This window comes from Salvelinus fontinalis, chromosome 31, assembly GCF_029448725.1.
Source record: "Salvelinus fontinalis isolate EN_2023a chromosome 31, ASM2944872v1, whole genome shotgun sequence".
Classification (NCBI taxonomy): Eukaryota; Metazoa; Chordata; class Actinopteri; order Salmoniformes; family Salmonidae; genus Salvelinus; species Salvelinus fontinalis.
In genome coordinates, this window is record NC_074695.1 from 28,341,872 (window position 1) to 28,358,687 (window position 16,816).

General features: G+C 43.2%; 1 protein-coding gene across 3 annotated transcripts in view; it reads left to right on the forward strand.

The window, feature by feature from the left end:
* LOC129829979 (disks large-associated protein 4-like) overlaps positions 1–16,816 on the forward strand; it is a 124,931-nt gene that overhangs the window by 103,992 nt on the left and 4,123 nt on the right. For all 3 annotated transcript variants that reach the window (XM_055892060.1, XM_055892061.1, XM_055892062.1), the window contains 3 exons: positions 12,002–12,444; positions 12,569–12,660; positions 16,123–16,565. In XM_055892060.1, coding sequence (XP_055748035.1) covers positions 12,002–12,444; positions 12,569–12,660; positions 16,123–16,565 — 978 coding nt within the window. The remainder of the gene's footprint in view (positions 1–12,001; positions 12,445–12,568; positions 12,661–16,122; positions 16,566–16,816) is intronic.

The window sequence follows — 16,816 nt, forward strand, 5'->3', positions numbered from 1 at the left end:
CACCAGCATTACGACCAGGAATACGACTTTCCCGAATCGGATCCTTTGCTCGTACCCTCCAGGACAATTTAACTGATTCTAGACGCTGTTCCAAAACACTGCCTGCAGGAAAGAGGTACTTGTAGTGCACTTTGTCTGATTTAGGAGGCACACACACCACCCACCGCTTCCGAGTATATTACTCGCTAATGTTCAGTCTCTGGATAATAAAGTTGACGAGCTCAGGGCGTCGATTTCCTTCCAGAGAGACATCAGGGGATTGTAAACATACTCTGTTTCACAGACACAAGGCTCTCTCAGGAATATACTGTCTGAGTCCGTTCATGTATATTCCTCCTCAAACCGATACCATGACAGCCCTCAAAGAACTTCACTGGACTTTATGCAAACTGGAAACCACATATCCCGAGGCCGCATTTATTGTAGCAAGGGATTTTAACAAAGCAAATTTGAGGAAAACGTTACCGAAGTTCTATCAACACATTGACTGTAGTACTTGCGCTGCTAAAACACTCGACCACAGCCACTCCAACTTCCGAGATGCCTACATGGCCCTCCAATGCCCTCCCTTTGGTAACTCTGATCACGACTCCATTTTGCTCCTCTCTTCCTATAGTAAGAAACTCAAACAGGAAGTACCCGTGCTAAGGACTATTCAACGCTGGTCTCAACAATTGTAATCCACGCTTCAAAATTGTTTTGATCACGCGGACTGGCATATGTTCCGGGGAGCCTCCGAGAACAACATAGACGAATGCACTGATACGATGACTGAGTTTATCAGGAAATGTTGTACCCACTATGACAATTAAAACCTACCCTAACCAGAAACCGTGGAAACATGGCAGCATTCACACAAAACTGAAATTGCGAACCACCACATTTAACCATGGCAAGGTGACTGGGAATATGGCCGAATACAAACAGTGTAGTTATTCCCTCCTTAACCTCTCTGGGATAGGTGGGACGCTTGCGTCCCAACAGCCATGTTAAAATGTAGAGCGCCAGATTCAAAAAAATTATATAAAATTAAACTTGATTAAATCACACATATAAGATACCAAATTAAAGCTACACTCGTTGTGAATCCAGCCAACATGTCAGATTTCAAAAAGGCTTTTCGGCGAAAGTATAAGATGCTATTATCTGATGATAGCACAATGTCAACAAAGAGAGAGTAGCATATTTTAACCCTGCCGGCGCTACTCAAAACGCAGATATAAAACATGCATTACCTTTGACGAGATTCTTTTGTTGGCACTCCAATGTCCCATAAACATCACAAATGGTCCTTTTGTTCGATTAATTCCGTCCATATATATCCAAATTGTCCATTTATTTTGTGCCGTTGTACCAGAAAAAAACAGCGTTCAATTTGCAGAAAGTCATGACAAAATATCAAAAAAATTACCTCTAAACTTTGCCAAAACATTTCAAAGTACTTTTGTAATACAACCTAAGGTATTTGTAAACGTTAATTATCGATCAAATTGCAGACGGGTCAATCTGTTTTCAATATAGGAGATAAACAAACTCACAGTACTTTTCAAGTCTTGCGCAACAATCAAACAAAAACACCAGACGTCAACCTACTTCCTGGTGTTTTTCTTTCACACTGCTCAAATGATTAACCTTAATCTTTTTCCATACACTGGTGACATCCAGTGGAAGCAGTAGGAACTGCGACTGAAGTGATTAAAATTCTGGCCTGCCTATAATAACTCCTTGAACACACAGTGACTTAAAAAAAAAAAGTTAGTCCTCAGGGTTTTGACTGCTATATAAGTTCTGTTATACTTACAGATATGATTCAAACAGTTTTAGAAACTTCAGTGTTTTCTATCCAAATCTACTAATAATATGCATATCTTATATTCTGGGGATGAGTAGAACGAAGTTGAAATTGGGCATGCTATTTTTCCATAAGTGAAATCTCTGCACCCTATCCCCAAGAAGTTAAGGAAATCAAACTTGCTAAACGTCAGTGTAGAGACAAAGTGGAGTCCCAATTCAACTGCTCAGACATGACATATGTGGCAGGGTCTACAGACAATCACGGACTACAAAGGGGAAACAAGCTACGCGAGGACACAGTCTTGCTTCCGGACAGGCTTAAACACCTTCGCCCAGGCTTAAACACAGTGCCACCCGCTGCTAATGACTGTGGGCTCTCCTTCTCCGTGGCCAACGTGAGTAAGTGTTTTAAACATGTTAACCCCTGCAAGGCTGCTGGCCCAGACGGCATCCCTAGCCGTGTCCTCAGAGCATGCGCAGACCAGCTGGCTCGAGTGTTTACAGACATATTTATTCTCTCCCTATCCCAGTCTGTTGTCCCCAGATGCTTCAAGATGTCCACCATTGTTCCTGTACCCAAGAAAGTAAAGGTAACTTAACTAAATGACTATCACCCTGTAGCACTCACTTCTGTTATCGTGAAGTGCTTTGAGAGACTAGTCAAGGATCATATCAACTCTACCTTACTTGACTCCCTAGACCCACTTCAATTTGCTTACCGCCCCAATAGATCCACAGACGATGCTATCGCAATGCACACTGCCCTGTCCCATCTGGACATGTGGAATACCTATGTAAGAATGCCGTTACTTGACCATAGCTCAGCATTCAACACCATAGTACCCTCCAAACTCATCATTAAGCTCGAGGCACTGGGTCCCAACCCCGCCCTGTGCAACTGGGTCCTGGACTTTCTGAAGGGCTGCCCCCAGGTGGTGAAGGTAGGAAACAACATCACCACTTTGCTGATCCTCAACATTGGGGCCCCACAAGGATGCGTGATCAGCCCCCTCATGTACTCCCTGTTGACCCACGCCTCCAACTCAATCATCAAGTTTGCAGACGACACAACAGTAGTAGGCCTGATTTAACAGGCAATGTCAAGACAGCCTACAGGTAGGAGGTGAGGGCCCTGGGAGTGTGGTGCCAGGAAAATAACCTCTCACCCAACTTGAACAAAACTGAGGAGCTCATCATGGACTTCCCCCTATCCACATCAACAGGACCACAGTGGAAAAGGTGGAAAGATTCAAGTTCCTCGGTGTACACATCACTGACAAACTGAAATGGTTCACCCACACAGAGAGTGTGGTGAAGGCACAACAGTGCCTCTTCAACCTCAGGAGGCTGAAGAAATTTGGCTTGTCACCTAAAACCCTCACAAACTTTTAGAGATGCACAATTGAGAGCATCCTGTATCACCACCTGGTATGGCAAATGCACCACCCGCAACCGCAGGGCTCTCCAGAGGGTGGTGCAGTCTGCCCAAAGCATCCCCAGGGGCAAACTAGCTGCCCTCCAGGACAGCTACAGCACCCAATGTCACAGGAAGGCCAAAAATATCATCAAGGACAACAACCACCCGAGCCACTGCCTGTTCACCCCACTATCATCCAGAAGGCGAGGTCAGTACAGGTGCATCAAAGCTGGGGCCAAGAGACAGAAAAACAGCTTCTATCTCAAGGCCATCAGACTGTTAAACAGCCTTCACTAGCACATTAGAGGCTGCTGCCCTATATACATAGACTTGAAATCACTGGCCACTTTTATAATGGAACGCTAGTCACTTTAATAATGTTTACATATTTTGCATGACTCATCCCGTATTTATATACTTATTTTATTATACTGTATCTTAGTCTATGCCGCTCTGACGTTGCCCGTCCAAATATTTATATATATTCTTAATTCCTTTACTTTAGATTGTGTGTATTGTTAGATATTACTGCACTGTTGGAGCTAGAAACACAATTTCGCTACACCCACAATAACATCTGCTAAACACGTCTATGTGACAAATAAAATTGGATTAGATTTGACTTCCAGATTGTGAAACGTGATTTATCACTCCAGAGAACACGTTTTCACCACTCGAGCTGACGCTTGGCATTGCGCATGGTGATCTTAGGCTTGTGTGCGGCTGCTCGGCCATGAAACAAAACATTTCATGAAGCTCCCGACCAAAGTTATTGTGCTGACGTTGCTTCCAGTGGCAGTTTGAAACTCAAATCAAATGTTATTTGTCACATGCGCCGAATATAACCCGTGTAGATCTTACTGCTTACTTACAAGCCCTTAACTTCTCTGGGATAGGTGGGACGGTATCGTCCCACATGGCCAAAATCCAGAAAAAATGTAGCGCGCCAAATTCAAATATTACTATAAAAATCTATATTTCATGAAATCATACATGAAAGACACCAAATTAAAGCTACACATGTTGTGAATCCAGCCAACATGTCTGATTTCAAAAAGGATTTACGGGGAAAGCACAACAAACAATTATGTTAGCTCAGTACATAGCCACAGAAAAAAACTGCCATTTTCCCAGCAAAAGACAGGAGTCACAAAAGCGGAAATAGAGATAAAATGAATCACTAACCTTTGATCTTCATCAGATGACACTCATTGGACATCATGTTACACAATACATTTATGTTTTGTTCGATAAAGTTAATATTTATATCCACAAATCTCGGTTTACATTGGCACCATGTTCAGAAATGCCTCCAAAATATCCGGAGTAATTGCAGAGAGCCACGTCAAATAACAGAAATACTCATCATAAACTTTGAAAGATACATGTTTTACACATAATTAAAGATACACTTGTTCTTAATGCAACCGCTGTGTCAGATTTTTAAAAAACTTTTCGTAAAAAGCACACCATGCAATAATCTGAGACGGCGCTCAGATTTAACAACATTTCTCCGCCATGTTGGAGTCAATAGAAATACGAAATTACATCATAAATATTCCCTTTGATTAAGTTCATCAGAATGCACTGCCAGGAATCCTAGTTCCACAATAAATCGTTGTTTTTGTTCGGTAATGTCCATTACTTATGTCCAATTAGCTACTTTTGCTTGCATGTGTAGTACACGTATCCAAACGCTCACGCAGATGCAGGCAAACGTCGGACGAGAACTTCAAAAAGTTATATTACAAGTCGAATAAACTGGTCAAACTTAGTAGTGAATCAATCTTCAGGATGTTGTTATCATTTATATCCAATAAGGTTCCAACCGGAGAATTCTTTACAGTCTCTATAAGTAATGGAACGCATGGCGATATCATGAGGAAAGCGTGTGACCAAGAACTGGCTATCTGCCAGACCAATGGCTGAAACACCTCCCATCCGGCCCCACATCACACTAGAGGCTTCATTCAGCATTCTACAGACTGTTGACATCTAGTGGAAGGCGTAGGAAGTGCAAACATATCCATATATTACAGGGAATTGAGTAGGCGATGTCTTTAACATCGACCAGTCTCAGAATGTTCACTTCCTGTTTGGATTTTTTCTCAGGTTTTTGCCTGCCATATGAGTTTTGTTATGCTCACAGACATCTTTCAAACATTTTTAGAAACTCCAGAGTGTTTTCTATCCAATAGTAATAATAATATGCATATATTAGCATCTGGGACAGAGTAAGAGGCAGTTCACTATGGGCACGCAATTCATCCAAAAGTGAAAATGCTGCCCCCTATATCAAAGAAGTTAACCAACAATGCAGTTCAAGAAATAGAGTTAAGAAAAAGTAGTAACACAATAAAATAACAATAACGAAGTTATATACAAGGGGTACGGGTACCGAGTCAATGTGCAGGGGTACAGGTTAGTCGAGGTCATTTGTACATGTAGGTAGGGGTAAAGTGAGTATGTATAGATAATAAACAGCAAGTAGCAGCTTTGTAAAAACAAAGGGTGGGTGACAATGTAAATAGTCCAGGTGCTAGATATTTGATGCATTATTTCTAAGTGGAAAAAAGTGCATGAGAAACGAGTCGTCTCTTGTTGAATGACAATACTTTATTGAAGAATCCCTACTCTTTACCAATCACCGACCAAGGGGTGTAGACTTCGGCTTGCCTGGAGAAACATTTTTGTGTGGCCGAACAGCTGAAAAAAAAAACTTTTCCAAAGGCCAAAAAGAAAAAAAACAGCACAATGTCGTCGAATATGCACAAACTCTTCTGAAATGTTTAGGCTGGGAAGCATGCGGATGCTTTTAGTGCAGACAGGAAGAGATGCAGGAAGCAGCTCTGGAGTCATCAGACCAAGGTCCCATTCAGTGGGGTGCAACGGCATACAGGTTCAGAGAAAGAACATGCATGTTTCTTTTTTTCTATTTGCAGTGTTTAGAATTGATTGTGTCCTTCAGGTTGGGAAACAGCCAAATCAGCACCATGTCTCATCTGCCCACTGAGGCTAGTTTGCTTAATTAACACACATCTCAACTGGTAGGATGAGGGTTTCACAAAAATAAGACCAACAGTAATTAAACCATGTTAAATCCCACTGCAATCTCAGAGACTGATGTCCCAAGATGGCAGAGAACAGTGAACTTATTATTATTATTATTATTTTAATCTATGGTTACGAACAGAGTGTGTATTACATTGACAAGATAGTGACTGGTCTAACAATGGATTTACATGTCCTCAGATGTAAGGCAGGTGGGAGGAGGTGAGATCAGGTGGGACCATTTTAGCCAATGTGAGAGCAGATACGCGTGTGAACAACAGGCCATCGAGAGGAATGGATAAAGGACTCATCTTTGTATCTGTGCTATTATAGCGTCTGTGACAGCATGGGCAGTGCCATTGAGGCAATCTCCATTTTTAAAAGTAGTACATTTTCTTCATTGGCTGATTGCTCCCAACTCATAAGAATTCCCACCCAGTTGACTATTTTAAAATGGTGGAAGGCCTCATGGGCAACGTCCATGCTATAACAGGTTATATTCATGAGTCCTCAACGGGCACAACTCCGATAAAGTCATTTTTTGTTTTATTTGCCGAAAAGCCTTGTGCGTCCACCTATTGCGTTCGTAACAACCTAACCATTACAAAACTTCTATTCAACCAAATAAGCCTCACGTAGCAAATGAGCAATTATACTGAACAAAAATATAAACGCAACATTCAACAATTTCACTGAGTTACTGGTCATATAAGGAAATCAGTCAATTCATTAGTCCCCAATCTATGGATTTTGCATGATTGGGCAGTTGCCCAGCCAATCAGAATATGTTTGGGGCTTATTGAAGATGCAAATACTCCTCAATTTCATCAGCTAAGAGGCTCCTCTGTCCTCCACTCGTTACCTGTATTAATGGCACCTGTTAGAACTTGTTATCAGTATAAAAGACACCTGTCCACAACCTCACAGTCACACTCCAAACTCCACTATGGCCAATACCAAAGAGCTGTCAAAGGACACCAGAAACAAAATTGAAGACTGAATCTGCAATAGGTAAGCAGCTTGGTTTGAAGAAATCAACTGTGGGAGCAATTATTAGGAAATGGAAGACATACAAGACCACTAATCTCACTCGATCTGGGGCTCCACGCAAGATCTCACCCCGTGGGGTCAAAATGATCACAAGAACGGTGAGCAAAAATCCCAGAACCACACGGGGGGACCTAGTGAATGACCTGCAGAGAGCTGGGACCAAAGTAACAAAGCCTACCATCAGTAACACACTACGCCGCCAGGGACTCAAATCCTGCAGTGCCAGACGTGTCCCACTGCTTAAGCCAGTACATGTCCAGGCCCGTCTGAAGTCTGCTAGAGAGCATTTGGATGATCCAGAAGAAGATTGGGAGAATGTCAGATGAAACCAAAATAGAACTTTTTGTAAAAACTCAACTTGTTGTGTTTGGAGGACAAAGAATGCTGAGTTGCATCCAAAAAACACCATACCTACTGTGAAGCATGGGGGTGGAAACATCATGCTTTGGGGCTGTTTTTCTGCAAAGGGACCAGGACGACTGATCCGTGTAAAGGACAGAATGAATGGGGCCATGTATCGTGAGATTTTGAGTGAAAACCTCCTTCCATCAGCAAGGGCATTGAAGATGAAACGTGGCTGGGTCTTTCAGCATGACAATGATCCCAAACACACCGCCCGGGCAACGAAGGAGTGGCTTCGTAAGAAGCATTTCAAGGTCCTGGAGTGGCCTAGCCAGTCTCCAGATCTCAACCCCATAGAAAATCTTTGGAGGGAGTTGAAAGTCCGTGTTGCCCAGCAACAGCCCCAAAACATCACTGCTCTAGAGGAGATCTGCATGGAAGAATGGGCCAAAATACCAGCAACAGTGTGTGAAAACCTTGTGAAGACTTATTGAAAACGTTTGAAATCTGTCATTGCCAACAAAGGGTATATAACAAAGTATTGAGATAAACTTTTGTTATTGACCAAATACTTATTTTCCACCATAATTTGCAAATAAATTAATAAAAAATCCTACAATGGGATTTTCTGGATTTTATTTCTCATTTTGTCTGTCATAGTTGAAGTGTACCTATGATGAAAATTACAGGCCTCTCATCTTTTTAAGTGGGAGAACTTGCACAATTGGTGGCTGACTAAATACTTTTTTGCCCCACTGCAGCTGGTCGTAATTTGTGTTTATTTAATTTTTTTATTAGCGATTGATTGGCACGTTGGCTAATAGGACTGATGGTAAAGGTAGATTACCCACTCGGCGACGGATCCTTACAAGGCACCTGGCTCTTCGTCAACGATACCGCCGTCTCTTTCTCCTGCGAATGGCGGGGATGAGGGCCTTGTCGGCCGTCTATAGTAATTCCTTCCCGCCTGACTCGTTGAAGATAAAGTATTCCTCCAGTATGGGGTGAGTAATCGCTGTACTGATATCTAGAAACTATTTTCGGTCATAAAACACGCTGGCAGAAACATACTAACACAAAATAACTTATAAATAACGCGAAAAACATGCACAATATCACAGTTCGTTACGGGGATCGTAAAACGGCAGCCATCTCCTTTGGCGCCATTCTTCAGTACATCATGGACTGCTCCCCATCAGTTATAATCAACAATAGACTGTAAAACGACTTTGTTTCTGATCAAAGTCCAGTTCTGTAATCCACTCATGCCTCATGTGCATTAACATATCCTAGGCCAGACTGGTTTTGCATTGAATGCAAAGTGGAGGTGTGATTCACAAACTCATTCACTAGCAATACTCATGTTATCAGATATCCAAGTGCTCAGTGTTTTTGGATGTTTGTCCCTTCTGATGCCAGCCCTGGATATCTGATGCTGTCTATGAGACCAGTGGGTGGGTAGTAGGGTTGGCACTGCCCCACAGGAGCAGAGGTTCCAGACAGCTTAGTTAATCTAGCCCATAATCACCTCCGGGCAGTCAGCCCATGGTGAAGGGCAGAGCAAGCATGGTTCAGTAATACAAATCACAGCAGGACTGGACAGAGCCTTTCTGCCAATATTATAAATAATAGGTAGTTCTACAGCGTTAGTGCTTAAAAACAGCACTTCCTCTGTCATTGGTGTTACTGATGGATTATGGCCAGATTATGGCCTTTTCTCTGTCATTTGTTTGGTGAGGGAGTAGGCTGTCTGGACTGTGTAGACATGTTTGTGTGGTACACTAGCGAATGCGTACCAGCCACGTAGACATGGGGATCAAGAGGCTTGTAGTACTAAGAAGAACGTGACAACACCGTACACGCCACATTAATTAACTCGTCGGACTCTTGTGTGTCTATGCTGGGCATTTGAGGAATGGGTCCCGTTCTCGGGGATAGAGGTGTCCTTTTGTCCTCGGCTGGCGCCAGGCCCAGAGCTGAGGCGGTTGCTGCTGTTAGAGCAGAGACAGCGCTTCTCTCTGGCCACTGGGTTCCACAGGCCTGTTTGTGTGCGTTGGTGACATTTGAATGTTAAATGAAATGGAGCAGCCTGTCATTTGTTGATGACAGATCTCATGTCTACACTTCCCTATTGCTATAAACAAAGGATCTTGAAGGATGTTTGGTCACACTAACATTAACCTATATAGGCCAGGCATTGCCCTTTTTATACTGGTGAATCAACTGTGAAATGGACCAAGACACACCCATGTAATAACTCTGTCCTTGTAGTAAAGTTGGTAGGTTATTCCCTACAGTTTCCGGTAATAGTGCTACAAACTTGTTTTTCATTCAGCCCGTGACTGTGTGTTTAGTCATGTGTGGGAGTATACTTGGTGCCCATGTGACTTTGTGAATATTGTAACTGGACGAGACCAGTAATTTTTCTTTTCTCTCCCATTTTCCCAGGCAGACCTATCAGTCCTCTCTCTTTCCAGGATCTGTTGATCCCACACAGCCACACAGCCAGCTGTTTAAATTAGTGATGGGGGGGAATCGATACGGTTACATATCGGGAAATTATTTTTAACGATCGTTTTAACAATGTCGGCATATTTTTTTGCGCTAGTTTTTTTAACCTGACCAAAACGTCAGTATTTTTCTTTCACAGCTTGTTCTCCATCTTCTTTTAAATAGGGAGCCAATTTGTTTTCAGCACTTTAATTTCCATGACCAATCAACTCGTTCTCATGGCTCTCTTGTCCCTGTTCAGTGAACACATGGTGAACAATATGTTTGGAACATCAAATCGTGGTATAAATCACAGAATCAAATCACAATACATATTGAATCGCAATATGTATTGTATCGGCACATAACTATCGGGACCCTGGCAATTCCCAGCCCTAGTTTAAATGGCAACTTATTTCTTACAAAAGGGCCAGCTTCTCCTTTTAGTTTGCATTTTTATATCTAGCAGCAGCATATGCCCTGCCTGACCCAGTTTATGGGTTCTCTTTTGAGTTGTATTATGGTAATTACCTCTCTGTTTCACTCAGTAACCCTCCAATCAGTCACTGATGACAAGAACAGGGGCCAAGTCCATCTCAAGCACTAGGTTAGAGTGAAATTCCCTGCTCTTGAGTCAGACCTATTATTTCTCTTGCTGGTAATTCCCTCTGACTCCTCTTGGAAATGTTTGCAGTAAGATCCGCCCGGGGAGTGTCATAATTGTTTGTCAGTGTGTTATTGGTATCTCCAGGGGAAATGAGGCTTATTCAGGGTTTTTCTGGATCAAAAAGTGGCTTAGGTGGTGGGTTTGGCAGGGAGCGTGGCAATGGGCACGGTTCGGCACAGTTGAATTTGAGAATTCTAGAGGCCCCCCCCACAACTTTCCTGCAATTCTCTGAATTTCTCCATTGAGCCAAGATACATTTTTGCAGTTTTAAAGTTAAATCCGTGCAATTCACATTTTCACATTTTGCCATGAGCCGATAGAAAATGTTGCAGTTCTAGAGCAAATTACCAGAAATTCTACATTCTGCCATGGAGCTGAGAGAATTTAGCAGTTTTAAAGATAATTTCCTGAAGTTCTATGCATTTTGTCATGGCTAATGCTGTGTTCTTTTGCTGAAACTGAATATCAAAATCAATACGGGTAAATTCATTGTCTTGGGAATTTTATATTCCCCTGACTGTCTAGCTTTTGTTTTGGTGATTGTTAGTTCTCAAAGACTTCATTATTATTTTTCTAATATAATATATTTTATACATGCTTTATCTGGTTTTAGTCTGAAGTTTACACAAAGTGTTTTTCAGATTTTTTTGTACAGTTTGGACTTTTTTTGTACAGTTTTGAAACCAAGGGTTTCTATGGCAGAAAGTCATGCTTTTCATTCAATAACACAATCAATCTATCTGCAGTTTATCAGGAGTCAATGGTTCCCTAAACTATCCTGCTGCTACTTCCATAATGAAGAATAGCGCATTTCCATTGGACACAGAATGTGTCTGACTTTCCCCACTTTATAGTCCCTTGAGAAAGATGATTGGGAGGTTAGGCAGTAGGCACTACTAGGCAGGTAAGGGACTCCCATAGGGACAGACTGACTGACGTCAATGGAACTGAAACAGCAGGTTTACAGGAAACATGGAGGTGTGTTAGGCATGGGAAAATATGTTTAGGAAAATTGGGTATGTTTTTATTGTATTTTTGAAGTTGCTTTAGAGCAGGCTGTCTTTGATCTGCCCTGTTCTTTTACAACTCAATTTAGCTGTTGTGGTGGTTTGGTTGGCACTACTTTAATGAACTTCCTGCTTTGTCCTGGTTCAGGTTTCATCTAATGGCACTTCCTTCCTCTTTCCCAGCATTCCCTAGGTGTGTAAGCAGCTCCTGTAAGAAGGGCCCACCTCCGGTCCCTCCGCGCACCACCTCCAAGCCCTACATCTCTGTGACGGTGCAGAGCAGCACGGAGTCAGCCCAGGACACATACCTGGACCAACAGGACCGCCGCAGTGAGGCCAACAGCCAATCAGGACACAGCAACTCCTCCGATAGCCTCTGCAGCCTGCGTACAGGCAGCCTGGCCAAGGGCTCTCAACCCCGGGCCCCAGCCCCCGTCACTGCCCCTGTTCCTGCCCCAAGGGACTCCCACCCACTTCCCTTCTTCAGCACCACCACAAGTACCGGCACCCAGGTTGAGCCCCAGAATGACACTCTAAACCCAGGCCCCAGCCTCACTCCAGACCAGTCCCTAACCCTTCCAGAGCCTGTTCCCACAAAGAGGAAGCTCTCGTCTATCGGCATCCAGGTGAGCCCAGGAATCAATTTTCTAAATTGACTTTTAGTTCAGCTTTAATGTCTGTGATGCACTGTAATCTGTTGGGAGGATGCTTAGAATGACTGACTAATTCGTTGTAATGGTTGACTCATAGGTGGACTGCGTTCAGCCAATCCAGAGAGAGGTTCAACCGCCCCCCTCGACCAAGTTCCAGTCTATTGGAGTGCAGGTGGAGAACGGCAGGCCGTAAGTCAAATCCTTATCAACACAAGATAATCTCAATCAGCTGATCACTCCATCAGCTGTTCACAGCCACTTGCGGAATAGTCATTTATCATTTTCTAGGGATGATTTTCTAATGATTCACCTATACGCATCGGTCCCGATTCAAATGTTTAAGATGCAAGTGTAGCGGTCCACAGACACCAAACCAATGCAAATTTAGCATGCAAAGCATGCATCGGTCAGAGAACCCGATTTCAAATATTACGAATCGCTGGTTCACGAAAATGTTTTGCTCATATTACGTTCTTTCTACCTTCTGAAAATACCTCACATTTCTGGTGACAACTGATGCGTCCTCTGTTAGTGTCAAACTGCATGTAACTGCGTTGACAGTCATTGATCTACAAGTCATTTTGCATGCTGAACAACCCCAGGCAATATCAGTAGTCTAGTCAAACTGCGCACTGTGCCCAGTTTCACCCGCTGACCGACGCGATGTAGGCTACCGTTTCCTGATATTGCACATCTACGTGGCACCTTCGTCATTCAAATGCTAAAATGCCTTGTATGATACAGTATTAGGCTTTATTAGTAGTGACAACCTGTGTAATTTGCTAGGTTATTGTTATCTAGGCACTGTTTTACCCAAATTAAAATAAGCTACTGGAGACCTGGGGTTGGAAACGACTCAGGGAACAGAACTGAAAACGAAAACATAATGACATTTTTCCATAAACAGAAGCACGAACGAAAGTGATCTAAACTGTTATTTTAAAAGCATGGGAACTAGGCATTTTCCCCCCAGTTCTACAAAAAATAACAAAGTGCCCATGCGCAAAGCCTTCTCTCACTCAGAAACGTATTCCAGTGTCTGCCTGACAGCTGAACATCTCTGTGTGTGTGGGTTACCTGCCCCTCCCCCTTCCGAAGCATAGTCTACTGACTTTACAAGCCTGATTCAGAAGTTGGGAAGATTTTTAATTGGAGAATAATTTATAAACTTTTTTAATGCTAAGGATACTGTAGTTATCAGGTTTCACATCGGCTTTATTAATTACAAAAAGGCAAGACGTGTTTTTATTTGAATTCTGGTGCCACTCTGCAGACACAAGCTTGTTAGTGAGCTAGCTGACTATCATCTGGCTATACCTGCTGAGCGGAGCTTACGATAGATTTTATTTTGATCAGGTTACATTTTATTTTTTAACTCCAATGACCATAATCCATTGCGTAGTCTACTTGTCCGGTCTTTCTTTTATGCCTACTGCGGAAGAGACAAGAATGAACATGAGGGGATATAGAGAGCAGCTGTTGCTTCATGAGGTATCTCTTCCTGAAAATATATGATCTAAGTGATTGATAGTTGGTATTCAGCAGTCCATAAAAGTATGCCTTATTTACTTTGAAGAACTACAAAATAGTTATTTTGTCAGACAGAATAGGCAGCAGATCTGTAGAGATGAGATGACTTGGAATGAAATGATAGTCATCAAATAAACAAATGTATTATACACAACAATTGAAATATTGTATTAAAGTAATGTGAATAAATGATGGTTAATAAGTGATAAGCAGTAATGGACATCACTACCATCATGGGACTTTTATTAATTGTTTTATTCTGTGTTACAGCATTCAACTCAAATGATTGCCATTACTTAAAAAAAAAAACATTGAACCCAAACCAACCTCAATGTTTAAAAGGTTAAACTTTATTTTTTATTTTTTTATTTAATCAGGCAAGTCAGTTAAGAACAAATTCTTATTTATATTGACAGCCTACACCGGCCTAACCCGGACGACACTGGGGCAGTTGTGCACCGCCCTATGGGACTCCCAATCACGTCTGATTGTGATACAGCCTGAATTCATACCAGGGTGTCTGTAGTGACGCCTCTAGCACTGAGATGCAGTGCCTTAGACCGCTGCACCACTCGGGAGCCCAAAGGCACTATTCGCTCAGCACTATTACTAACTCAAACACATAATCTGCAGAAATTATAAATTAATTAGTGGGTGCTGGTGATAACAGAACCAACGTGGGGAGAGAGAAAACATGGGCAACATTGCGCCCCCCAATCTGATAGTAGTGGGGTGGTAGATGCTTAGTCTCCATTATGGCTCAGATCAGGTGCCTACATAGTACATACATCATTTTATGCACACACACTAGGGCCGGGATGTTACCCGTATCGCGATACTCGTTACTGTTGTGGCAAGGAAACAAAACACGAAGAGCACACAATATTTTGCATACAGCAGGTTCTTAAAGGACCGACTAGTAAGGGCCGCTTCGTGTTGTCATTTTTTGCCATGGAAAGAATATTGCTATACTGGTATCGTCACAGCCCGAACACTCACACACAAGTCAGCTCGGACAGATCCAGCTCGGACAGATCCAGCTCATGAGCTCCATCAGCAGCACATTTGAATTTTGGATGGAAAATGTATGCATTTATATAACAGATCGTATTGCATCGAACCGAAACGCATCGATTCGTTCTCTAATCAAACCGAATCGTTTCAAACTAAAACGTATCGTTGCTGTATCATATCGGAGCCCATGTATCGAATCATCTTGAAATGGAAAGATGCACATCCCTATCATTTTCACATTGGAGACCTTGATGTTTTCAGTTACATTTACTTCACAATCTCTAAATTGAACTGCTTCACATTTGTGTTTGTGCATCTCCTGCTGTGTTCAACCATTACTCATCCATCCATCCACACCCTCTGTAATCCCTATTTCCTCCCTCCATCCCTTAGTCCCTCCCCTCCTGCCCTGGCATGGCTCCAGCCTGTTTGGTCCAGGCAGTTACCAAGGTCACTCAGCAGTCACTCTGAGCTAGCGCTGGCAGCAGTACAGTGTTAGTGTAGCGTCTCTCTGTCTTTCTCTCTCGGTCTGTCTGATTGGTGGCCTTTCTCTTGTTTTGGCTACAGTGGAGGAGGCAGAGTGCTGTGAAGAACTGGCCATTTAAACAGCCTAGTACAGAGTAATTCTCCCTAATCACATTGTTTGGACTGTATTGCCCACTTCGTCTGTTCTCCCTATCACTGAACGCTGTAATCTTGTCCTCGCTCTTCCCCTCACTCTCTCGATTCATCTTTCTCTCTCTTCCCTGCATGCTTACTCATTCACCCTCTCATCATGCCGTCTCTGCTTTTACTGCAGAGGCAAAGAAAAAGGCAATGTGCTTTCAGCACTCATGTCCTTGATCTATCAGTCAAACTCCACTTCATAATGATGGCTGTCTGTATGCCTGTCGTTGGGAGAGGAAGTCTGACCTAACACTAATGGCTGAATACAAACTGTCCTTGGTCTATGTATTAACATAAAGTGTGTTCCAATCATCTCTGGACCACAGTAGTCAGAGATTGGGGCAGTGATTTGTGGTCGTCAGGCCCCAAGGTCAACCTTATTACATCCACAGTAAACTATCTCTGAACTGCACCAATACTAATTTGTGTGTGTCCGTCCAGACTCAGCCGGGCCAGCAGCATGGCCTCCAGACAGAACACAGAGACAGAGCCTCAGGACTCTCAACAAGACGCCCATCCCTCAGAAAACAACAGAGCCAACTGCAACAGCCAGCCGGTAGATCCCGCCCCCGCTGCCTCCAACGGTGAGGACAGGGCGATGGCATGGCATCCTCCCAAATATTCCCCAGTCCCGGCCAGAGTGTCTGCCTCCTTCCCAGAGAGAATGGACCCGGCCCTGGACCCCTCCTCCCTGCCCCCTCCAGACCCCAGCTTGGAGAGCGGCAATGGCAGTGTCCAGGGAGATGCAGCCCAGCCTGGCACGCCCACCTGCCTCCGGGACGGCAACTGGTTCCTCAAACTACTACAGGCTGAGACTGCACGAATGGAGGGCTGGTGTCAACAGATGGAGCAGGAGACCAAAGACGAGGACATCTCAGAGGAGGGTAAGACACAGTACACCATACTCATACTAACCAGCTAAATGTATACAAGACCATAGACTATACTCATTCTGATAGGCATACAGAGGTTTTTTGGAGAGTAAGACAGTCTATCATACTCACTCTAAACAGGAGACCTCTATACATTAGACAGACATACAATCTCCTATCAGTGAATACCTTGTCAGTTCTATGACATGTGGAATTGGTATTGAGATGATGTCCTCCTCCCTGAAGCCCTAAGACAATAGACA